Here is a 26,464-nt window from a genome sequence, read left to right as displayed (position 1 = left end):
GACGTGGCCTGTATATTCAAAGTACGCATCTCCTGCCAACCAAGGTTGGAGGGTCGTGGGCATGCAGCTTCTGTGGTTGAGTTGAGAGTGCGGATATGTAGGCCTGACGAAGACTGCGTGTTATGTTAAGGGTCAGTTGAGGTCAAAAGGTGCTAGTGTATCTCCTGGCTGCCGCCTGTGTCTCCACTCTCCTGTGCCTGTTTGGTTGTCCAGGACCACCCACTGGGTGCTCCTGCATACTGTGGTGACAAGGAATGCAGAGACTGAACAAGTGGTGCCATACCGATTGCTATAAACTATTATTTTAAGTAACACTTGTGTACAGGCGTGTTATAAATGCCATATCATATCAAAGTAAAAGATTAACCTATCTGTCGTTAGATCTAATGGGGTTTCCCTACCTAAAATAAAGGAACTCGGGTGCTCGTCAGGATGTCCGTAAAATCCACATCAAAAGGCACCGCCCAGTCCAAAAGCTCCTACACTATCCCTGGCACTATAAGAAACAATAATAAAGTTTGGGATCTGATCGTGACCCAAAGAATGACTCCCTGCTCCTGGATTCAAAGTGTCACAAAGAAGCCAATTCTTCTCAAAATAAAAGTTCCGGTAAAGTCCCAAGCTTTTTGTGACAACCAAAAAAACAGGATCCTCAGTGGGCTAGGAGAAGGACTCCCTTCTCCTACCTGGTTCCCCAATGTCCTTTATAGACTTCAATAAAACATGTAATTCCGTAAAAGGAAGTTTCAACACACTTCCTTTTTTCTCTTTATCCTGTCCCAATGCTCTTGTGGAACTGCTGAGGGAATTGTGCTACAAAGAGATTAACTACTTCATATACTACTTCACGATTTACAGTCTTGAGTGTTCCCGGCCCCCTCCCGGACTTGGACTTGTTCCCGTTACCTTCTCCCGGGGAACTCTTCACTGTCTTTGTCAGGGGTTGCAGGTTCAATCTCTCAGTTTCAGCTTCTTCCTTCACGCTACTTCTGCGGCCAACTTCTTCTGCAGCCAATTACTGTTGGTGGCCTTGGTGCTGTTGTTGGACCACTCAGTCCAACCACGACAGGTCACGCCAACAGTTTTTTGTACTCTCTGCACCCTCGTGCCTATGCAGCTTTGCTGTAGGCTACAGCAGGCGGTCTTGGCACTGCTTTTCAACAAAATGATCCACCCATTGCAGGTTGTGCCGTCACCTTTCTGCCTCTCCAGGTTTACTGTGCCTCGTTGCAGTCTCCCGAAGCCCAAGATCTGCCTTGTGGGCTTCAATGCGGCCACCTCACTCGCTGGGTTCTCCTTCTTGACAAATAACAGCTCTCCACATACCAGAACTGCACGGGCCACTGCCGAAAGGGTCAGAAGACGACAAAGAAGTCTGTCCTTTGCTATTTCGTTTAAATAGCGGGAACAGTCCTACTGCTCAATTGTAGCATTCTCAAGCCCTTTGTCCCTGCACGTATTACATCAGGGTGGTTTCATATTTTACAATAACAGTTTGACGTTTCGGATAGTTCCGGATGTGATCTTACCTGTAGAAGATTCGGGCCTTTACATCAGCCTCCTGTTGGGTTTTATGGAGCCGTGTTTCACACTCACGTCCTTATCTTCAGGAGAGGAGTTCCAGAGACCGAGTCAGTATTTGGTCACAGCAAGGTCTCTGCATCATGGGGAGAAGACAAAGTCCATGCACGGGCATTGTGGGTAAACGTAAGTGTGCTGAGGGGTACTAGAGATATTTGATTACATTTGTTTGGAGCCAGGATGTAACTTTTCACATTGCTCTGAATTTGGATAGGGTGTTGGGAGAGAAATCTTGGAGGATGGGAACTTTGGCAGAATGGAAAAAGTATTGGACCTCTTGTACTAGTTTCAGGATTCTCTTTCAATTGAAAGAAAAAAAAAAGTTGTCATGAGCACGTCTGGTTGCGTTCCTTCTGAAATGTAGAGTAGACCAAGTGTGTTCAACCGAGCTGCATGGTCTGTCTGGAGTTTCCAAAAGGGGTCCTGAACATATGCTTATAGATTTTGGTCTTGGATGTCACTAGGTATAATGTGCACCCTGAGGTTATTCCTCAAGCTATTCAAGGTGTTCCTGTTTCGCCATCACTGCTTCACTGAGCACTTCAAGGATTTCCACTCTGTTGGTAAGTCCGGAGTCCTCAAAAGTCTACTTGCATTAGGTGTTATGCGCACCCTGAGGTTATTCCTCAAGCTATTCTCAAGGTGTTCCTGTTTCGCCATCACTGCTTCACTGAGCACTTCAAGGATTTCCACTCTGTTGGTAAGTCCGGAGTCCTCAAAAGACTGCTTGCATTAGGTGTTTTCCATCTCTTCCACTCAGCGTTCTATTTCACTCAGTTGCTGGTCCAGGGAGGTTACTTATTGCAATAGTTCCACCACATTGCTGTGTAGCTCTTTTTTATAGATCAGCCAATACATTCTGAAGGTCCATCTTAGCTGCAGTGTCCATAGGTGCATCGGATGCGGGAACTCCGATTCTACGCAGTGATAGCTAATTCATGTTACTTTGCTTTTTCTCCCAATGCCATCATTGCCAAAACATCCCCAGATTTAGGGTTTTTATGAAGTTTGGTCATGACATGTAATATATGCAGGTATAGACCAAGGTCATACATTATTTCACAACCGGGTTATTGTGGGTCAGGCGATGGGCACTTTGAGGGTGCAGCCTCTGGTAAGAGGGCAGGCCGAATCACTGGAGCATGCTATAGAATGTGTCCATTCTACAGGTGGGGGAGAGCTCTTGACCACCACGTGGATTTAGGCGATTTGGGTTCACTGACCTTTTAAATAGGTGAATGGGCAGCAAACACCAGGGTATCTTCGCCAGAGGTGTTCACCCCCTTGTCCTCTCCATCTGCTGAGCTGTGGGCCTTAGTTCCCAACACTGGTGGCTGCAAATGTCATGAAGCGGCATCTAATCAGAGTCACTCAGCCACGTGCACAAGATTTTGTGGAGGAGGTTGCCTGTTCCCGTAAAGAGCTCATGGGATCTGCTGGTTCAAGAGGGTGAAGCGGGAGCAGCTTTCTCCACCACTGCAGCTAAGTGCTCGCCTGGCCAGGCTCCTTTGTTTTGCGATGCAAGGAACAACTCCGGCTCCAGCTTCTCAGACCTGCACGATCTTCACTTTCATCGATACAACAGGCATCCCTCACCCATGATCCAAGTGGGTCTGGGTGGTGGTCCTCCTCCTCAATTACCTTTTAACCTAAAAAATACACAATTAACTGCTGACTGGGGCGCAAAATACACAGGACTTTCCTATAATGTACACCACATGGACATGCCGCATTACCTCTCATATCAACTTCAAGTACTCCGAATGCAAGGGTTCCTCGTTTTTTATAAAATAATTGGCAACCTATTTTCTATAGTGCCTTCGTAGGTCTTTCTTGGCTTTCTCTTGCCTATTATTTTCAATTTACGACTGCACATTGCATCACTCTGATCCAGGGAAGTACCCTTCTTTCATCATAAATAACCTATTCCACTATAACCAGTCTAGGAAAAAGACCTTCCTAGACATAACATTCTGAAGTATTAGTAGGTAACAAAGTTGGAGCCTCCTCCATCCATGCTCTGGCCCTCTAACTCACTCCAAAGCCAGGTTGAATGCACACATTTTTTCATTCTTTATCTGCAAAACTACTTAATAGTAGAGAAAGATTCACATTGGGCCTTTCCACTCACTCCTCCCTTAATCACCTGCACAGAGGAGTTCATCCATCCCAGATGAATTCATCTGACCCCATAATCACCTCTTTCTCTACAGAAACCTCAATACGTTCCCATTCAATGTCAGTTTCCCTGAACATATTTAAATAACTGCTAACATTTTCCCAATTTTCTGATCCTCAGCTTTTAAGTAGTTGCATATTACTGTTCATTATATAGCTCTTGTGACGCTTGCAAAGCACTAGAGTCTAGACAAGTCCATCATATGACAAATGACTCAAATTAATAGAAAAGTAATCACTACTAAAAAGTGAAAGCACACCTGTTCAATAGGAAAAGTACATGCTGCATGAACCACATCGTAGAGCTATCCATCCTGGGTTGGTCTTAGCCACAGTTTTAGAACCTTATCCCATTTGGAGTGGGGAAGACTAAAATATTCACCTTCCACCCAAACTGCAAATTTACATTGATATTCGTGGGTTTTTAGCAAGCCGTCACAGGATGCAAACCTTTACCTTGAAGGTATATGTAATCTGAAGCTAGCCCTTAGACCTGCTCAATTGAAATACATTAATGGGACTAGAGGGATCTCAGCATAGACCAACCAAGTAAAATAAACAGTTTGAAATGGATCTGCTGCTCTCCACTCAGTTCAAATGGAGTGGGGATTTAAAAAACTTGAAAAACGAAGTCAATGTTTGTGGTAGAATTGCCCTCCTGCCATCCATAAGTAATTAGTAGTCGGTTTTCTTAAAAGACAAAGTAAAGCGGCAAAGACAAAGTATGTGTAAAACCCTGCCCATATGCATTCAGAGAAAAAGGAAGTTAATGAAGAGTCCCACTGCGCATGTGCAGTGTGTGGGGCCCTTCAAGCAAAAGCATACAGAACTTTGAGGTTGGCAGAGCACAATTAAATCATTTGAAAATCTGCCTGACCCTCACTCAGGAGGGTTAAGCCTGGTGCTCCGATCAGTGCCACCTAAAAGGAAAACGAATAACTGGTTGCCAGGAGGGGCGCTGCTCACTGAAATCACTGCTGCGGCCGAGCTTTGGATAGATGCAGTGTCCCATTGCCAGGAAGAGTGCCACACTGGACTTCACCCCATGGCTCAGCTCACTTATTTGGCACTTCCTTTGGAGACAAGAAACATTGCGCTTTCACCGCCCTGGATGCTCTGTCCTCACAGGGAGCGCTGCACGATTGGTGCTGGCCATTGAATGCCCAGGCCGCTACTAGTAGACGCAGGCCGTGTTGAAGTACTTGTCTGCCCTCCTTCACCTCTGTTACTTGCAATTAAGTCTGGGCTGCTTCTGACATACGGCTTGGCCAAGATTCCCTGCAGGGGCCACCACAATACTGCTCAAGTGCCGGGGTGCCTTTTGCATAAACAGCCTGGTTAAAAGGAACTTTGGCGCTCCCTAAAAGCCCTGCCTGCACCATCTAAGGACTCTAGCACCTTACAAGATCTTGCACAGCATAAAGGATCTTGAGACAGCCCTGGCCAGGTCGTTTCTCAAATAAGGATTTTATATATAAGTTTTGGTAAAAGTGTACTTTTTAAAGGACATTATATATGGGATACATTACTCACCGTAATCGTATTTCTGATGCTTGTATCTGCTTAGATTCACATGCTGTGCATAGGCTGACATCTAGTGGAAGCTGCGGAGTATTACAGTTTGTTTTTCGAAACTCGAAAATGGGCGTCGACACAGGCGTGCCAGTAATACTATCCCTAGTGTGACGTCCACTGTACCCAAGATCCCTCACGCGTCTAGGATCCTCAGATTGTATTTTTTCTGACATGAGGAAGCATGAGGAGTAGCGCGAGTACAGATAATCCAAGCAGATAGACAGAAAGGTAAGACTACAAGCAATCATGCGCCTTCTCTCAGAGGGGAGGAAGGGTGGGTCGCATGTGAATCTAAGCAGATACAAGCATCAGAAATACGATTACGGTGAGTAATGTATCCCTTCTGAGGCTTGTGGAATCTGCTTAGATCACATGCTGTGCATAGATTAGCGAGCAGTACCAGAAGAAGGAGGTGGGATGTGAGAAGGGTCATGAGCAAACAGGTGTCTTAGAACCGCTTGTCCCACTTGTGTATCTGTCTTGGAATGAGTGTCAATGCAGTAATGCTGAGTAAAAGTGTGAATAGAGCTCCAAGTAGCTGCTTTGCAAATGGTGTCGAGGGGAACATTTGCAATGAAAGCCAGAGTGGCCCCAATGCCTCTAGTAGAATGGGCCCTTGGCGTAAAAGGCAGAGTTTTCTCAGAAAGAGAGTAACACAGCTGTATACAGTTGATAATCCACTTCGAGATCGCGCCTTTAGAGACGCGATCCCCTTCTCTGCCTGTAGCTACGGAGACAAACAGTTGATCTGTTTTTCTTAGCGGTCTGGTTTTATTTACATAGTAGAGGACCGCCCTACGCACATCAAGGGTGTGTAGTTTCACCTCAGCTGAGCTTTGCGGGTTCTGGAAGAAAGCCGGAAGCTCGATGGACTGGTTTACATGGAACTTAGATATAAATTTAGGTGAGAACCTAGGGTGTGTGCGTAAAACCAGTTTGTCTTTGTGGATAGCAAAGAAAGGATCCTGCACTGACAGAGCCTGAATTTCACTGACCCTTCTTATAGAGGTAATGGCTACTAAGAAGGCCGTTTTATAAGTCAGGTGTTTGAGACTACTTTTATGCATGGGTTCGAAAGGGGGGCCCATGAGCTTAGCTAGCACCACATTGAGGTCCCATCCTGGCGGTGGGTTCGAAATAGGAGGGTGAAGTCTCTTTACTCCTTCCATGAAGGCTTTAACTACTGGTACTTTCCACCACGATACTTTGTTATGGGATGTGGTGTAAGCCGAGAGGGCTGCCAGGTGTACTTTCAGAGAGTTAAAAACCAAACCTGCGTCTAGCAGGTGGAGCATGTATGTTACAACGTTGGAAGGAGTGCAATCAACTGGATTGATTTGTTTATTCTGGCACCAAATAACGAATCTCTTCCATTTGTCAAAGTAACAGTGCCTTGTGTTTGGTTTCCTGGATTCTTTTAGGATGTCCATACACCTCTGTGGTAAATTGAGATGGCCAAACTTTATGACCTCAGGAGCCATGCTGCCAGGTTCATAGAGTTGGGTTCTTTGTGCACTGTTGGACCTTGTTGCTGGGACAGTAGGTTGTACCAGGCTGGGAGTTTGATGGGCTCGCACACCGCCATCCTGCGTAGGTGTGGAAACCATGGTTGTCTCGCCCACATGGGAGCAACTAGGATGAGCGTCATCGATTCTTTGTTCATCTTGTACACCACCTTCCTGATGAGAGGGGTTGGTGGAAAAGCGTACGCAAACATCCCTGACCAGTTCATCCACAGGGCGTTCCCTTGGGAGTCTGGCTGGGGGAACCTGGATGCAAATCCTGGGCATTGTTTGTTTTCGCTTGTGGCGAATAGGTCTATAGTGGGGAAACCCCACCGAGAGAAGAGATCTTCTACGATATCTCTGTGAAGGACCCATTCGTGTTCTTCTGGGAGGGAGTCTCTGCTTAGGGCATCCGCTAGGGAATTGAGCTCCCCTGGAACATGTTGTGATGACAGGAAGATGTTCCGTCTGAGTGCCCATATCCAGATTTTCTGGGCAAGCTTGGACAGATTTGGCGAACGAGTCCCTCCTTGTTTGTTCAGATAGAACATGGCTGTCGTGCTGTCCGTCCGGATTTGCACCGACATGTTTAGTAGATGGGGCTCGAACGCCCGAAGCGCTCGGAATACTGCCAGAAGCTCTAGCAGATTGATGTGGTTCTTGGCTACTGAGTGAGACCAGAGACCCTGAGCTGTGTGGTGGAGATGGTGAGCTCCCCACCCAGTCAGGCATGCATCTGTAGTCACCACTGCCTGTACTTCTGGATCGTAAAAGGGTTTTCCCCTTGCGAGATTTTCTCTTGTCCACCAGTGTAAGCTCTGTACGAGTGTTGGCGAAACGACCACTAGATCGTCCCACTGACCACTTGCCTGAGACCATTGTTTCGCCAACCATTCTTGCATGGGACGCATGCGCAGACGCGCGTGGGGGACCAGGTAAATGCATGACGCCATCATGCCCAGTAACCGCATTGCTTTGCGTACCGTTATTTGTTGACCTGACTGATAATGTGGAATTTGCAGTAGTATATTCCGAATTCTGTCTTCCGAAAGGAAGGTCAATCCTTTCTGAGTATCTAGGATAGCTCCTAGGAACTGTTTTGAGGTGCTTGGCACCAGACTTGACTTCTTCTCGTTGATAGAGAAGCCTAATTCGTGGAGGAGGTCGATGGTCCTCTGAATGTTTGACCTGCAAATTCCTGGGGTTTCCCCCGTTATGAGCCAGTCGTCTAGATAAGGGTACACTGGGATTGCTTCCCTGCGTAGGTGTGCAGCTGCCACCGCCAGTACCTTGGTGAATACCCTTGGTGCTGAAGCTATCCCGAAGGGCAGTACCTTGAATTGGTAGTGGCGACTGTCCACCTTGAAGCGCAAGTATTTTCTGTGTGCTGGGATCATGGAAATATGAAAATAAGCATCTTTCATATCCAAGGTTGCCATGTAATCCCCCTTTTTTAGGAGGGGGATTACCTCTTGTAGCGTGGTCATACGGAATTTTTGGGGCTTGACATACTTGTTGGCAGGCCGTAAGTCTAGTACTGGCCGCATTGTCAAATCTTTCTTTGGCACAAGGAAGTAAGTTGAATAAATACCCTTGTTTACCTGGTGTCCCGGGACGAGTTCTATTGCGTCCTTTTGTAGAAGAATGGCGATCTCCTCGAGAAGGATCTTCTGATGTTCTAAGGAGTGTATTCTTTGTCGTGGAGGGTGGTTCTGGGGACGCTGCAGTAATTCTATACAATATCCTGTGGACACTGTTGACAGCACCCATCTGTCTGAGGTGATCCCTTCCCAAGCTTGGGTGAAGTTGGAAATGCGTCCCCCTACTGGGGTTGCGTGAGAAGGGACCCTGAACTGAGCGTCACTGCTTAGGTGGAGGCCTGCCACCTCCCTTGTTGGGGCTGCCTCTGCCTCTTCCACGACCTCTTTTGTTAACCCTGCCGTAACTTTGGGTAGACTGCTGGTTGTTATTCCATTGTGTACCCTGTCCTTGGGCATAGTTGCCTCTTTGGGCGAAAATTACCGTTCCCCCTCTGTTTAGGGGGTTTGTTGGTAAGCTGGCCAAGGGATTTGAGAGTCTCGTATTCGTCCTTGGCATTCTTAAGTGCGTCTTCGACCGCTTTCCTAAACAATAGATCGTGTTCCACTGGCTTGTCTATTAATGAAGCCTGGGTTTCTGTTTTGAACCCCGACTGCCGTAACCATGCATGTCTCTTGATAACAGTACCTTCTGCTATCAATCTTCCTGCGTTGTCCGCGGCGTCGAAAGTTGCTTTTAATATGCAACCAGACACGGCTCTCCCTTCTGCCGAGATCCGAGCCAACTGGCCCTTTAACGGTTCAGGAGCAGAGGCTATGAGCGCCGCGACCTCTTCCCATTGATGGCAGTTGTAACTTGCCAACAGGGTGTTGGAGTTTGCAATCATTGCTTGGTAGGCGGACGTTGAGGCTACCTTCCTGCCAAACCCGTACAGTTTCTTGCTCTCCTTGTCGGGAGGAGCTTCTGACGACGATAAGGGTGTCCCAGCCCTCTTCCGAGTGTTGGTAACCACTAGGGAGTCTGGTTTGAGATGTCCTCTTATATAAAGAGGGTCAGACTGGGCTGCCCGAAAAAGTTTTTCGACTCTGGGGTTGACAGCTCTGGTGAGGTTAGGATTCACCAGGGATGGATCTATTCTACGTTGGATGGATTTAAGGATAGGGATGGTCTGAGCGACCGGCCTCCTCTCTCCCACCAACTCTTCTGCGAAGTCCCTTTCCTCCTGTACACCGTGGGTGTCGATGTGAAAATGTTCTGCTGCGCGGGCGAGAACTTCATTAAGGAGGGGCTGGTTATCGACTGGCGAGTCGGTAACTGGGGCTTCGCTCTCTACCGGGGAATCTACTCTGTAAATTTCATGCTCATCTTCTATCTCCTCCAGGTCCTCATCATCCGCATAGTATTCAGTCCCGGTTTGTTCCTCCATAATTTCAAACTCCTGGTGTGGAGTAGAGTATGGAGTAGAGTAAGGCTGCACCTCGAAGGGTTCAGGTCTTTCAAACCGGGCCTTCTTACTTAGGGGGATAGGATCAGAGGAGCCTGAGGGTGTGGCCCCTTGAGGGTCATACGAAAGGAAATGTTCTGGGTTCTTTTCATAAAAATCAGCTAAGGAAGACATCCTTGACATGACCCTGTCTATGTCTTCACTGGACCATACTTTGGAACAGGGTATGACTTTAGTAGTGTCTTTAGTAGGCAACTTAGGGGACTCAAGGGTACCCTTACTGGATGTTGATGTCCCAGTAGATTTGTGTTTGTCTGTCTGCTTAGGGTGGAAGGATGGTCTTAGAGGAGTGGAAGGCTGTGCTTTCCGCTGTTTCCCCCCCCTCCCCATGCGTGGAAAAATGTTTTCCCTGCCCCTTGGAGGCCCCAGAGACTTTCGACGGCTGTCGTCGAGGGTCTGGGGAGGTATCTGTGTGTTTCGAGCGTGGGGCCTCGCTGGTGATAGCTGCGGCCTCGGTCTCCTGGAGCGCGGCCTGGGGGTGGAAGTCGTCTTCGTCTTCCGACGATCGAACTTCCGTTAATCTAGGGAGCGAGGCACTCTTGGCAAGAGTGGATGATTGCCTTGCGTCATGAGGCGATCTCGATCGAGAGCGCCCAGAGGACACCGAGTCGGACCGTTCTATCTGTGCCTCTTTCCGAGAAGTCGACGTCGTCGAGGTTCGGTTGGACTTAGTGTGCTTAGTGTGTGTAGGGTGTGTAGCGCTTGCGTCGCCGGGGGTCTTCCCCATAGCCGCCCTGCCGGACAACCTTCCGAGGTTGGGGACCTGCGCTCGGCAGTCTTTCGACACCGTAATGCCCTCGCTGAAGGCGCCCTCCGCTGCCATGGCCGCCTGCCTGGCGTGGTGGGCCCAACGCTTTGTCGAACGGTCCTTAAGTGTCTTAGGCTTAAACCTACTACACGCTCTGCAGTTCGCTTCGGGGTGGTCCCTCGGCAAGCAGAGATTGCACGTGGCGTGCCTGTCGACCCAAGGGTATTTGCGGTTGCACTTGGGGCAGAATTGGAAAGGGGTACCCTCCATACGCACCTTGAGGCACCGGGCTGGTAAGTGTAGGAAATATATAGGGTGTACCTAACGGTGTACCTATATACCAAGAGTGAAGAGTATGTACCACCCCCCACTCTCCCTACTTGCAGGGCCGAGGCCAGCGGCCTACTAGGCCCGGGCCGAGGCCAGCGGCCTTCCGAGGCCCAGATCCGTCGTGCAGCGGCCGACGGTCGATGTCTTCTCCAGCCGTCGTCCAGTGTCGAGGGTCGACGTTGGGGTGGGGAAGGATGTTAATAATAAATTTTAAACTTCAATAATAAGTAAAAGTATGGCTAAGGCCAGGGAACTCCGCAAGATGCTTCCGACCAGTATGGCGGAAAAAAACAATCTGAGGATCCTAGACGCGTGAGGGATCTTGGGTACAGTGGATGTCACACTAGGGATAGTATTACTGGCACGCCTGTGTCGACGCCCATTTTCGAGTTTCGAAAAACAAACTGTAATACTCCGCAGCTTCCACTAGATGGCCTATGCACAGCATGTGATCTAAGCAGATTCCACAAGCCTCAGAAATATATATATTTAAAGGACTCTTGGTTTCTTGATGCAGTTGCTTAGGAATAGTTATAGTGTTAAATATATTACCCCTTTTCATGCAAAAAATAGAAAACTGCTGGTGTACCGAGGTTGAAGTCAATATATATTAACCAATAACTAGAAACAAAGTATACCAGCACTCCTTTGTCTACCTTTCCTTGTGATGCAAATATATGCTAAACTAGTGTTTCTTCCTACAAGTTTGGGGGAATTCTTATACATTTACCTTTTGCCTTTCCAGACCAAGTCCTTGGGTGAAGAACGATGGTCTGGAGGGTTGCCCAGAGCAATGCCAGTGGTTAAGATTCATTCGAAACCTTCCAGCCATCACCTCTTTGTTTTTGCTTTTCCTACAGCGGCATACCCAGGCTGATCCAGGAATTCGGGTAGGCTGGGGGATGCTGGAGACAGGCAAGAGGCAGGTTAAATACTTGCACAGCACAAAAGTGTATTACAGCGCCAGCCTAGACCAGTCTGCCGCCAAGCACGCATAGATCCGTCCCCCAGCTACATTTGCAAAATGCCAAAGCAAAACATGTCAATGGGTAGCTGAATATCTGGGCATTTTAAAATATCAACACCATTGGGTTGTGAGAAATCAACTTCATAACACGCCCAACATTAATCATTGCAATGAAGCATCATGTAAACAATAATATGTCTTGTACTGGAAAATGCTGTAACCAGACAACCCGTGCCAATATGAAGGAATTAATTTACCTGCGTCATTGTCCACCAAAATGCTGAGTGGGTCCACATCCACCTTAAGTGTCTTTGATTGTGCGCCTTCAGATTCGGAGGATATAGTCTTATTGGCCGCCACTTGCAAATCGTTTTTAAACTTCTTCCTGGAGCTTCCATTAGCATGACTTTGAGGACCATTCTGCATCCCTTTCATCTTGCTGCAAATAAAGAACGCATCCTTGTAGAACTGCTGCAATCTACGCACGGTGTATACTTACACAGGATTGGGGGGCAGTTCTACGGCACTCACTCAGTTTTATGTTGACATTTACACAAGGAGAGACATTCTGGTAGTGCATGAATCGATATACAGGTTAACAGTACTACAACCCATGACTACTTGTGGCCACCTTTAATGTTTTCATGGACAGTGGGCTATGTTTAGCCATGTCACCAAGTACCTAAAATACTACAAGGTGTGTCACATGTAGAACTAGCTATGCACAATAGTGGCTACTGTACATCTAGTCCAAAACTCCCCTTTCCTCAATACTTGTGGGATATCCACACAGTAAAGTGATAGGACCATAGCATGAACCAGAGCATCATTCTAAACAATAATAATGGAGGTGCTAGTGTACAGGCATAACCACACCACTTGTAAATTCCTCTCTTGCATATTGTACCAGCCACAACAGCCAATTATATTGGATTTCTTTTCAACAGGTGGCTAATGGATGGGCAGTAAAGAAATTAAAAACATGGACTATGAGCAGTCACAATGATGAGTAACTTGTTATGATTTCTATTAGGGACATTCACTTTTTGCCACTTTCTCTGGATTGATTTCAATAGAGCTGCCAGCACATATGTTCTGAACTGGATGCTTTTGGCGATAAGCGAGGTCCTTCTAGTCTCACTCACGTACCCAGTGCACATTTTTGGGTGGCACTGGTCACTCGCTTTAGGCGCCACTGCCGAGGAAGTTTCTCAGGTTTACTTTTTCCCTTTATTGTACATGGCAACAACCCACTTGTAGTGGGGTGTTACTGAAGCACTGTGGAACATTTTCTTTTTACCTAAAAACATGTCTGGTACATTTATGATGTGCGCAGCATATGCTGGCAGTGCACTAACGGGCATCGTTCATTTAATGCGATAATGCTATTGTGAGTACAGTGTACGCAAAATGCCTACTTTTGTGGTACACCAACTGTCCATTGTGCATCTTTCTTGTTGGCCATTTTCCTGCCCTCTGGGGCTGGAAACTCCCAAATAAGGTTATGAACTTTGAGGGGAAACAGCCTTGGATTCCCGATAAGTGCTATTTGGGCCTGGAACTATGTGAGCATGGGATTGAAACTCTGTTCCAAATGCACCTTCCAACCAGGGAGCGTCTGCTGGGCAGACGCTGAGCAGCAGCCCATCTATGATTGGACAGCCGCTGCCTGTATGAATGGTGCACAGCCTACCCGGCGTTGGGCTGGGCAGGCGTTAGCCCAGATTTTAAATGAAATGAGAACTAGAGCTATTCTGCACATTTCCCACTGAACCCAGGAGTCTGAATACTCAAGACGATGCAGAGAAATGCAAAAAGACTGCTGAGGAACAGACATTGCCAAAGCCATCCACCATGGAACCGCAGGACCATCCTCAGTGGTAAGGGAATACCATCAGGTGCATTCTTCCCCTAGACTGTTGCCCAATACCTTGCATCCAGTACGGCAGTCCGTCTGACAAAGATTTCATAAGATTCCCTGGATCATCCCAGAGGAGGATTATCCATTGAAAGGGCACATTGCCGCAACAGACACCATTTCGTTTGGAGGCATGGCACTTTGCAAATGACTTTGGCAGGGGACACAAACTTGGTCACCTGCAGCAGATGCTCTCCCCCAAGAAAAGGGCCTTTCTTGATCTTGAGAGCTCCATCACCTACAAGACCAAAGTCTGCCTGACCCTGACCGGAGTGGTCCCACAAATGCACCTTGCCTCCAGTCTCCTGGGATGTATCCATCGTGGGAGTTGCAGTGGTCATGTTTCATTGTCTGCCCCATCCAGTTGGTGGATTCATGGAACAGATCCTTATTCAGGATTTCTCAACCACCACTAGCCAGGCCCAAATCCAGCAACCAGATTTACCTCTGCACCAGTGTCCCCTGGACCAAAGACATGGCTAGTTGACCCTAGCAATTCCCATTTACCTGGGGGTGGTATATATGAGAATTAGAGTTCTGTTTCAGGGTTTTGCTTACTACTGTTGGTGCCCACCTGCCCCAAAGGGATTCAATGGGTGCAGATAACAAAACAATATCCTGTTCTTTCTTATTAGTGTGTGGGCTGATTTTGAAGTGCCAGTCGATTAACAAACCAGGACTGCCGATCTACGCAGCTTATCGAGATTTTATTTTTATTTCTTTTTGAATTTTTACTGCTGCCTAGGAAATGGTAGACAGAAAAACTATGGCTAGAGTTGGATCATTTGGGAGTTTCACTGGGCTTACTGAATGTATTGATACTGCTACACTGAAATACTGCCATTAGTAAAATTAGATAATGGGTTAAATAATAGTCACGTACACACGGTGCAAGGATTAAAGCAAGGATGATTTTTAGCTCCCAGCTTTTTTAATCTTTATTTAGCAGTTATCCCGGATGCATTATGATAAAAATAAATTGGGTAGCCTATGCTGAAAACTTGGTTATTTTTGATCAAACGGCAATGGGGTGCGCCAATGTAGTTTAAATAAAATATGGAAGTATGCAGATAGAAACCAATAACAACTAAATCCAAGCAAATTCCGTAGAATGAGATTTGTCAAAGCGATACGGCTGGAAGCGTTTTGTATATCATTTAAATAAGGTTTCTTTAGCAGAAAAATCAGAGGTATCTTTGCTGGGATATTGTATAACAAACAATTTCGGAGCATAAACTAAAGACAAGACATGCTTAAAGATTTGGTCTTTCATTTTTAAAGAATTGTATCAGAGTATGCAGGCTTTTCTAAGCTTCCCATATTATTGTATGAACAGAAAATAGCCCCCAGAGGTTATTTTGTGGCTCCCAGAGGTTGGTTGGAAGCATGAGAGAGGTGATGGCTTTTCACACCTTTCCAATTTCCTTCCCGTCCAGGAAATTAAGAATGGAATTTAGATTTAGCTCTTTACATACAGTAGCAATGTTGAAAAGAATTTTACTCTATGGTAAAATACAATTTGAAAAGCATCAGTCCATACACCCATTGGTGAATACGTCAGCTTGGATAAGAAATCTCAGATGCTTGCAGATTTTATTACTGATTGTGAAGCTTACATGCACGAGATCAAATTGGATCATGTGAATTATTGGGTTGCAAGACTCGAAATGGGGACTGGAGGAGTAATCATGACTAATTAAAAAATGTTGTATTGTAGTTTCCATTTATATAGCACTTTTCACCATTATTAAACTATCAATGCGCTGGTGGTGGTAACGCCCTCGAAGACCAAAGTCCAGAGTGTTGATGGTCACAGAGTAGGATTAGAATCTGTGTGTGCATTTGGCCAAATAAGGCTTTGCAGGTCTGTCCAAGCTGCGGTAGAAAGCAACCCATAAGGTCAGGCATATGGATGGGTGCTGAGAGGAGTCAGGAGATGGCGTGAGTGCCGGAGACTCACTGTATGTCCAGCATGCCCGAATTGGCTGCATGTCTTTGCTACATACTGATGTCAGGGGCGTTAAGGCATAGTCTGGTGTAAGTAGGCTTAAAAACATTTAGGGCCAGATTCATGGAATCCAGCGCAGAAAAGGCACAAGTGCCACGCGTTGAGAAGGAGCATGTGCCATGCGTGCGGCAGCCGTGGTGCAAAAACAATTGCGCGGCACGTGTATTAATGGATTTCCCAAGTCCTCACTAGCCGTGGCGCAAGGAACATCATGCAGCGCCAGTAGTGCCCCCAACACGCCCCCGCACGCAGTAAAAAGCCAGTAAAATGCCTAAAACAGCAGAAGCCCCAGCGCCATCCCTGGTCCAGCATACAGCCCTCTAGCCAAATCACGTGAAAACTCGGTGCAGACGGGGTACGCCATGAGTTTTGACGCAATTTGTCTGGGTTGCGGACGGGGTACGCGCTGAGTCACCATGCAATTTGGCGGGGTACGTGCTGAGTCTTCACCCGATTTGGCGGGGTGCGGACAGGGTACGTGCTGAGTTTCCATGCGATTTGGCTGGTGTGCAGGCAGGCCCCGTGTCAAGGGACACCCCCTGCCCCCAGATCACCCGTCAGGGCAACCTCCAGGCAGGCCCTGTGTCATAGTACACACCCACCCCCATCACAGCAACCTGTAGGCAGGCCCCGTGTCATGGGACACCCTCACCCCCATCACCCGTCAGGGCAGGCCCTGCATACTGGACACCACCTGCATGCCGGATGCTGACATAGTGACACACGTACACTCCATCGATGGCATGTCTGTGAACTTGCATGTCATGTATTGACACCAACCTCCTGTCCACAAAACATACAGCAAACAACAAAAAGGCCATACACCTGGCCCACGCGCATCCGTGTCCCAGCTGATCACATGCAATTGCTGACTGCAACCACATCCCAACATACACATCACAAAAGTGTATGGCAAAGAGCGTCCCTGCATGCCATGTGACAAAGTAACGTAAAAAAAAAACATGTACAAATAGACACACCGTGACAGAATTCAAAGCACCCTCGATTTGTGTCACATTAAGAGACATTTGCCTGCCGTATCATGGCATGAGCCTCAATGAGCACACATCACATGAACCTATTACCCCATAAACACACGAGTGATACTCCCATGTGTGAGGGACATGACATCCAATGAAATCGCATGTCATTCTCAATGCACATGTACACAAGTGTGCAAAGGGCCAAAGAGTCCCCAGGAAGGGGAAGTGAGTGAAGACAAGACACTAGAAATTCATCTGGGCAGGTGACATTGAGACGGTGCCCGTGCCTGGGAAGTGTTGATAGATGAAATGTGGTTGTGGAGGTGGCAGTTCTGCACATGTGAAGGACATCAAGAAAAATACCCAAAACGACAACAAAGTTGATCTGGCCAGCTTGTGTCAATTCCAAGCCTAAGTGAAAACAGGAGTTGCAAACTGTCGGTAGGTGTCTGCTGGCATACATAAAAAACAGTCTAAAGATTGTGCAAGCCTGTGAGCCAGTGCCAGTGTGCAATTGGCATGTGAGGGGACCTTATGACAAGTTCAGAGGGTACATAGCTGACCATAGCAGATTTCCACAGGACGTAATCAGGCACAAGCACTGAGGAATGACAAGTCATGATTGTGTACATGGCAAACATACAGTTAACTAACACCATCACGCCTATCTCGTCTGCGCTTATTTGTCATTGTTTGTCATCAGACAAAACTGTAACCACTGGTCTTCCCAACTCATTTGTTTTCTATGCATGTAACACCCACGTTTTCCAGCGCCCAGTTACCTCAGGGTTCGGAGCGCGATACAAATAATAAACAAACACATACTGCAGCATTGGTCTGTCCATGTGTCAAACCCTAGCAATAGAAAAATAGGAATAGCAAAGCAGGATGTCCAACTACACAAGATACAATTAACTTAAAACAAACACATGATTGTGAAAGCACTTACACTGCATCAAGCAAATCCTGTTCAAACATTTTCAAAATTACACACTCCCATCACTCACCCAACCCACCACCCTCCCAAAAACATGGAGGACCAAGACACAAATATGTTGCACATGTGAAATGAAAGACCACCACACGGTGCACCCTCCAACTCCACGTTAACACCCATCCACTGGTCATGCACACAAGGACATGACCCATGCAAATGGATGTCAAACATGACACCTGCATGCTTGTGTGCACACACATGAACATTGGTCATCATTAGGGATACAGAAAAGAGTAAGGAAGCGTCAAACTTGAACAAAATCCGAGACCAAACACCACTTGTAGCAAAAATAAGAAAATATAGTAAAACAAGTATGAAAGTCACTATCATTTCCTGAAAATAAATAAAAAAAGTAAGCATGACCAAATATAAAAAAAATAGGACACAGAAAAGTATATGTCAAACTCAAAAATGAGGTCCATGCCCTTAAATGAATCAAAATAAAAGCAAAAATTAAAAGAAATCCATTCCATCATGGTGAACACAAAAGGATTCAAAAAGTATAAGAGGTCCATTGTCCCAAATGCATAACAAAAACCTTAAACAAAAAATCCACAAAATGACAACAAAAATAACTATATATAAAAAGTGGATCGGCCACCAGGGGGCGCACGGATGGTGTCCTCCTCCGTGTGAGCTCTGTCCCCGTAGGTCTACGAGGTGGCCTGAGCCCCCCACCCCGCGACCCACCCCACGGTGAAAACAGCAGAGAATCGTGCATCGGAATACGCCTGCACCAACCAGGAGAAAAACCGATCGAAATCGGACCCGTGAAGCCCAAGTAAACTCCGAGTGAAGTTCTTTGCCGGAGACGGCACGAAACCGAAAGCAAATTGGCCGGACCAGCGAGCAAGCCCAGTGGGAGAGCGACGCGCACCCCGTGAGGCGCTGACTAGCGAGCCTCCCCCCGGCCCACAGAGCTACTCCCCTGAGGTGCCCCCGAACGATCCACAGCGTGGACCCCCAGTCACACCCTCCGGCCCGCGGATCATCGGAAAATAAGGAAAGCCCCGCCGAGAGGTAAGCTGCGCCTTCCTATATATACAGCCCACACTGTCCGCCGCAACCGCGGTACATTGGAGTGCCGCGGCTTATGTGTAGGGCCCCGGCCCTCAAAGGGACTAACTGGGCCCATATATTCGTGTGCCTCTATGACGGGCGTCCGGCGCATCGGGGATGCGTGCCCTGACATACATGGACGCGGCGCAGGGCTGAAGCAAGTCCCCCACGGTTTAAGGAGCCTCCGCACAGGGCGCCCTTCGCACCGCAGCGTATAGACACCTGACTGCAGGTCCTCCGCACACCCGAAAAGCTTGGCATACGGGGTCCGGTCCCCTTCAGTTTAAGCCATCAGATAGAGGGCTTGATCTAGGAGCCCACTGCCTCCCCCTCTTGAAACAGCCCATAGAGGCGAAAGACAAGTGGGCAATCCACTAGGCTAGTGGCAAGACGACATTCCAGCCAAGTGGCCCGCGAAGACCCCTACTCTTGGACCTCTAGCAACAGTGGGTGCGCTCCGGAGCGACCATAACCTCTCTAAACACCTACAACGCACGTTACCACATGCAAAATGGAGAAGCACGGGGCGAGGTGAATCCCAACAACATACAGTCTTATACCGGCCCCCCCTCCTTATAGACACATAGCCTTCCGAGCCCCGCAGAACATCTGCTCCTCCTCATGCATAGGGCAAGGATCCTTTGGACTGAGGGTAAGGCCCTGAAACAGGGGCGTGTGCCTCCTCACATCCCTGGTATTGATTCGAATTGAGACCAAGGAGACACCTTCCAACCTTGCCCCTACACCAGGGACCCTGCATATTCCGAAGGTTATCTGCTGGAGCGTGTCGTCAACCTGTCCCTCCTGCAGGGTAAGCACATCACCGCTAACAGACGACTAAGAACTGTGTGGGGTCGCAGCGCAGTCTGAGGGGTAAGCCCTCACGTCCTACCCTCGCCTGCTCGAACCCGAGACTGAGGCGAGGCACCCAAGTATATGCAGGCCAAAATAAAACTGGCTAGTTACGCTTACGCTCCTTCCACCCCCACACTCGTCACCTCCAAGATGGCGACGGAACCCATGGCACACGGAGAGACAGCAGCCACGAAAGGTGACATAGCGGCCCTCCTGACAGAGATAAAGAATATGGGGGCCAACATAGGCGGCAATATTGACAAAATCACCTAACGCATAGATAAGATTGAGGACAGGTTGGAGGGGGTAGAAAACAATCAAGCCTCCATAGATACTTTGGAAACACAACTCGAACACAGGATCACGGATTTCAAACAGCAGGAAGAAGAATACAGGCTTAAGATGGATGATTTGGAAAATCGAGAGAGGCGGATCAATTTACACTTTTTTGGGATCCCGGAACAGGATGGGGAGACAGAGAGCCTGAAAGCAACACTTCATGATATCATCAAACTCTTGGCGGCAGATGAGATTGATGAATCAAGAACAGAACGGATCCACAGAGTGGGTGGCCCAACTGGAGGCCCAAGATCGGTCCTCACCTGCTTCCACAGATACCAGGACAAAGCAAAGATTCTCGAGGAGGCAAGGCGTGGAGGCGTGATCACTCAACGGTGCCCAGGTCACCATATATCAAGACCTATCTGCCATGACATTGGCGCTGAGAAGGATGTGTGGCCCCCTGACAAAATGGTTGAAAGAGCGGGATACCCGATATCGGTGGGGATACCCCTTCTGGCTTTCTTTTGAACACGATGGCACGAGAATCAGTCTACAGTCGGAGAGGGAAATAAAGGCCTGCATATCCGATCTTGTTGATCCCCGTGAACGAAGGGAGGATGGAAACATTCCAAGAAACGAAGGGTGAGATTGGAAACTCCGGGGACCTAAGAGGCAGAGAGTGAAAGGGTTGAGAACATTTCAGAGAGGTAACAGCTCCCCAGAGGGGGACAAGTGAACTAGATCAGCGGCAACTACCTTGACACTATGAGTATGTTTGAGATAAGGACCGCTTTCGTCCCAACACTAAAGTTATTTTCGATGGTTGTAAGTTGGGGTGGAAGGGGGTAGGGGGTGCTCAGATTTATGTGGTGTTTATTGTTAATTAAAGGACCGTGCGACGATGGTCCCTATTGGTGGTTGGCTGCTAGTTCAGTGAATCTAACTGGACCTGCTCAGACGCCGACATATGGGGGGGTGCGTGGGAGGGAGGGATCTGCAAGACAAGGGGGAGGGTATAACTATTACGGAACTTTTACTTTTATTACGGAAACGTTTTGGCGTGGAGTTTTGGGGCTCGGGAGCATTGTGAAAGGGGGGGGGGGTGGGAATCCTTATCAGAAAGGGACTCGATTTCCTTGTCTCCAAAACCTGGTCAGACGCGGAAATGCGAACTTTGCTAGTTGTGGGGACTATTGGGAGGGTGGATGTAATGATTGCCACAATCTACTCTCCCAATGTAGGACAGCTCCGATTTCTCTCTAAAACTGTCCCCAAAATAATGTTGGAGGCCACTGGCCATATCATACTAGGCGGGGACTTCAACCTATGGGCAGATCACGACTTAGACCGGAAAGCGGGACGCCCAGACGTCGATGTTTCTGTGAGGGGAGAACGCAGTGATTTTGCAAACATGATGCAGGTCTATGCGCTAGTAGACACATGGAGGATGATGCATCCTGATGAAAGGGGGTATACATTTTATTCACCCCCACACAGTACTTTCACCCGAATAGACTACATCTACCTTTCAAGAGAACTGAACAACACCACCTCACATTCAGGGATTACCCCAATAACGTGGTCCGACCACGACATTGTCACAGTTGATATACAGTGGGAACATCTACCAGTTATGGGGGGGAAGTGGAGATGTAATGAGGCCCTTTGGAGAGACCCTGTCTTCAAAGAGGAACTCGAAACAGAGATCAAAGAATACTTTAAAGCCAACGATACCGGGGAAGTCCCCAAACAGAGTGTGTGGGAGGCGGCCAAATCAACCTGGAGGGTTATCCTCATACGGGAGGGGGCTCGGAAGAAAAGGGAAAGAACCCTTATTGAGAATAAGCTCCGGAGTGAAATATGTCATCTTGATAGAGAAGCTAGGGTGGGGGACACCACGGACCCTGATAAGATCTAAGAGGCCAGGAAAAAACGGGAAGAACTCCGCCACCTAGAGCATGGTCAGATAGCAGGTAGGCTACACCTATTGAAGCAGAAATTTTATGAAAAGGGAGATATGACTGATTCGCTGCTAGCGGCTAGACTGTCATGACCACTGCTTCCAAGGAGTCAGGAGCAGCCCAACACCCTTGGAAGCAGGCTCACAACATTCATTGCAGACGCCAGCAAGTCCCTTTAGGGACCTTTTGGGCCTTGTCCTGGCACCGGTGGTGCCAGGCTCATTGTGGGGACTGGTCCCGGCACAAGAAGCGCCGGGCTCATAGCAAATACAGAAGTGCTTGGGTGGACCTACCTGCAGCAGACCATTCTGCTTCCTTACCGACAAGATGATGTCTTCATCCTCTTCTGGCAGGAACTACTTTTCCTCTGGGTGGGGCTGGCACCACTCCCTAGGACTGGAACTCTTCTAGAAACTGGAACTCTTTTTCTTACCTGGGCGAGGCTGTGGAAGAAGACGCCTAAGCACTCCTGTGCACTATTTAAACCACACCCGATTGGTGCAACGTGCTTCGCGTTATTCTGCATCAGCAGCAGGACGCTCACCGTGTCAGCTCCAGGGAATCTTCCATTCCGGCTCCTGTGAACGCGAAATCTCCGGATTTACCTGATGAGAATCCAATCTTCAGTCTTCAGCAGCATCTGCAAAACAACAAAACACAGATTAGCAAAGTCAAGGTCAGCGCTTCAACTTACCCGATCCACCGGAGTGTTTAAGGTATTTGCCGCATTCTTTCTCCGCCATCGAGCCCTGCAAAGACAAAAGAACATTGGTTAGTAACGTTCTGTTTCTGAACGGCTTACCTGTGCGACGTACGCTCCAAAGTCAGCTCGCACCGCACTCCGCCACCTGCAAGGCAAAAGAGAGACATTAAGGTGCGTTTAAAGGCCTAGAACAGACTTTCTACTTACGTGCCTTCATATGCTCCATCATCTTGTTCACTCTTCGGCACAAACCTGGGCATCATCTCCGGCGCCTTCATCATTCTCCATCTGAAAGGAAAAGACATTAAGGTGTGCATTAAAGTACTGTGGCATTCATTCTACTTATGTGCCTCCACGAACTTTGGCATTCTTTCGCCATCATTTCTTCTCAGTGAACCCTGCAGAAAAGGGACGTTAAAAGAGACATTAAGGACTTTGATATATGCAAAATACGCTCGTGCAATTAACGGCGGCATCGCTCTCTACTTACCCTCTGCAATCAAGAGGCTGATCCCAAATCCAGTGAAGTAACTGGACCCAGAGTTCCTGCACAAGACGCAGGATGGAGAGCCCGGCATTCACCTATTTAAGGTGAGCACAGTTAGCAACCGAGTACCACGGGAGGAGAGAGTGTGGGGGTAGAGACTTCATCCAACCTTCTAGCTACTAATCCCCTGATTTTTCCACTTGTAGACATCTCACCCTCCAAGTCAAGGTTTCGGTGAGAAGGGGGCCAAACCAGGGAGCCAAACGAACCCTACACCTAACATTGAAGACGGTTTCACCGCCCAGCCAAGACCCGCGCCTCCGCATATTTCCCGCCCAGGCGCAATGGAAACCTCAGACAGACCAATTGGCCCAGTTGCTTGGGGAGTTGAGGGCAGAAGTACACGCAGCACGCCAGGAAACGAATGCCTTAAGGAGAGAGTTAGTTGTTTCTAAGGAGCGAACTGATGATCTTGCCAGACAGTTGTTACAAGCCCAAGTGGGACAAACTCCTCTGCCCGCCGCGGGAGGGAGCCATGCTCCAACGACTTCCACTAACCCGGTGCAGATTAATCTACCAGGAAATGTACCTTTGGCCCCGCCCGAGCGTTTTTCTGGTGATCCGAAGAGATTCGCTGTATTTTTCAATCAGAGTTGCTTGCACTTTTTGTGTAGACCCGCCGCATTCCCAACGGACCAGGCCAAGGTGGCCTTCGTGCTCTCATATCTTAGTGGCAGTGCCGCAGATTGGTCTATACCTTTAGTGACTCAGAATGACCCCGTTCTTCATAACTTCCAAGACTTTCAAGCTAGTATGGAGAGATTGTTCGCACGACACACCCAGGGTCAGGCCTTGGATAATGAACTTCTTTCACTACGACAGGGTAATCAAGACCTCTTGGCTTACATTGCGTCATTTAACAGACTAGTGGTGGAAACCGGATGGCCGGAAGATAAGAGAATCACGCTTTTCTACAGAGGCCTGCGAGGGGAACTTAAAGACGTTCTGGCCCAGGTGGTAAATCCGCCACAAGACTGTTCTGAATATATCGATCTGGTGGTTCAATTAGATCACAGGCTACAGAATCGGAAGGCCGATCGTTCCAGATTTGAATCTCGTGTTTTTTCAAGACCACAGAGCTCCGCTAAAGGAAATGATTCCGTGGAACCCATGCAAATTGGGGTCATGAAAGGACCCCTAACCCAAAAGGAACGGGAAAGGAGAAGACAATTGCAATTATGCCTCTATTGCGGAAATTCAGGACACTTTCTTCGAGATTGCCCGGTGAAACCAAAGAAGAAGATGGTAGGAGCATCCGATAAAGGTGCCGAAGGTTCTGAGTCGGAAAACTACCTCGCCCGACAAGTGTAGAGGTCCGCTTGCCGAGCGTTAAAACCAGTTCTTTGACCTCGCATTTCGTCATGCCTATGGTCCTCGTGAATCCAGAGCAGCCTAATCGTATGCATGCCATAAAAGCATACATTGATAGTGGCGCGATCGGCAATTACGTGGATTGTGAAATGGCCGCCAGGATGAATCTACTTCTTTGTCCTAAGACGGTGAGAGATGTCATTACCACCGTGGACGGTACGGAAATAGCTTCCGGACCAATAACTCACACCACCTTGGAAGTGACATTGGTAGGCCAAGATGGACATCAAGAGAAGATCGTGTTTGACGTGATCAAGGCCCCGCAGTTTCAAGTTATTCTGGGAATCCCTTGGTTGGAGAAGCACAATCCTCAAATCGACTGGCGAGCAAAGACAATTCGGTTTCCAGAATGCGCTCCCACCTGTTATCCTCAGCCTCCCAACTAGCTGGCAGCAACCTCCTCTGAGACTCCACAATTGCCTCCTGAATACCGGGAATATCATGATGTCTTTCGGAAAGATCAAGCTAACACCCTGCCTCCTCACAGGTCATACGACTGTCAGATAGACCTGATTCCGGGATCCACTCCTCCGTGCAGTCGAATTTATGCCCTTACCGAACCAGAAAATCTTCACCTAAGGCAATATTTGGACCAATACCTGGCTAATGGATTTATCCGTCCTTCAAAGTCCCCAGCCTCTTCAGCTCTGTTCTTCGTTCCAAAAAAGGAGGGAGACCTGAGAACATGTATAGATTACCGTGCCCTGAATCAGATAACAATCAAGAACAGATATCCGTTACCATTGATCCCAGAACTACTAGACCAAGTTAAAAGTGCCTGTATTTATACTAAGTTGGACCTCAGAGGAGCTTACCATTTGGTACGAATAAAGGAGGGCGATGAATGGAAGACGGCCTTTCGTACTAAATATGGATTATTCGAGTATCAAGTAATGCCCTTTGGATTATGCAATGCACCGGCCGCTTTTCAGTACTTTATGAATGACGTCCTCAGAGAACTCATTGATGTGTGTGTAGTTGTCTATATTGATGATATTCTGGTCTACTCGGCCTCTGAGGCTGATCATCGAAAAAACGTCACAGCGGTACTGGAGAGGCTCCGTCAACACAGACTTTTTGCCAAGCTGGAGAAATGCGTTTTTCACGTTACTGAGGTCGAATTTTTGGGATTCATTTTGTCACCTAATGGAGTTCACATGGACTCAAGAAAAGTGGACGCTATTCTTAAGTGGCTCTCACCAACTTCAGTAAAAGGAGTCCAAAGCATGTTGGGCTTCGCCAACTTTTATCGTAGGTTTATTCCAGACTTCTCTCGAATAGTTCAATCCATTACAGCCCTTCTCAGAAAAAACAAACGTTTCGAATGGTCTACGGAGGCCGAACAAGCCTTTCAAGAACTGAAAACTAAATTCATCTCAGCTCCGGTTTTAAAACATCCCCGCCCGGAACTTCCCTATATTGTTGAGACCGATGCCTCCAGTCTCGCGATGGGAGCAGTGCTTTCGCAGAGGGACCCAGAAACAAACCAGTTGCACCCTGTGGCCTTTTGGTCCCGCAAATTTTTGGCTCCCGAAATCAACTATACCATTACTGATAAAGAACTTTTAGCTATTAAGTCCGCCTTTAAGGCCTGGCGGCACTATCTCCTGGGAGCCCGACACACAGTCACCGTCATTACGGATCATCGCAATTTACAATACTTGAAATCAGCCAAAGCTCAATCCTCTAGACAACTCCGTTGGGCTTTATTTTTCGCCGAATTCGACTTTGTAATTACTTACCGACCAGGCAACAAGAATGGAAAAGCAGATGCCCTCTCCCGAGTGGGAGTAGATGAACTCACGACTAGTCCTGAACCCGTACCAATAATTCCGGAACAAAGAATCCTGGGT

General features: G+C 47.9%; 1 protein-coding gene across 2 annotated transcripts in view; it reads right to left on the bottom strand.

Moving 5' to 3' along the window:
• NUFIP1 (nuclear FMR1 interacting protein 1) overlaps positions 1-26,464 on the bottom strand; it is a 546,199-nt gene that overhangs the window by 160,654 nt on the left and 359,081 nt on the right. For both annotated transcript variants that reach the window (XM_069640255.1, XM_069640256.1), the window contains one exon: positions 12,185-12,366. In XM_069640255.1, coding sequence (XP_069496356.1) covers positions 12,185-12,366 — 182 coding nt within the window. The remainder of the gene's footprint in view (positions 1-12,184; positions 12,367-26,464) is intronic.

Source organism: Ambystoma mexicanum, chromosome 7q, assembly GCF_040938575.1.
Source record: "Ambystoma mexicanum isolate Mex_15411 chromosome 7q, UKY_AmexF1_1, whole genome shotgun sequence".
Classification (NCBI taxonomy): domain Eukaryota; kingdom Metazoa; phylum Chordata; class Amphibia; order Caudata; family Ambystomatidae; genus Ambystoma; species Ambystoma mexicanum.
Note: the sequence above shows the minus strand (reverse complement) of the source record. Positions and strands in the feature narration are given on the sequence as shown.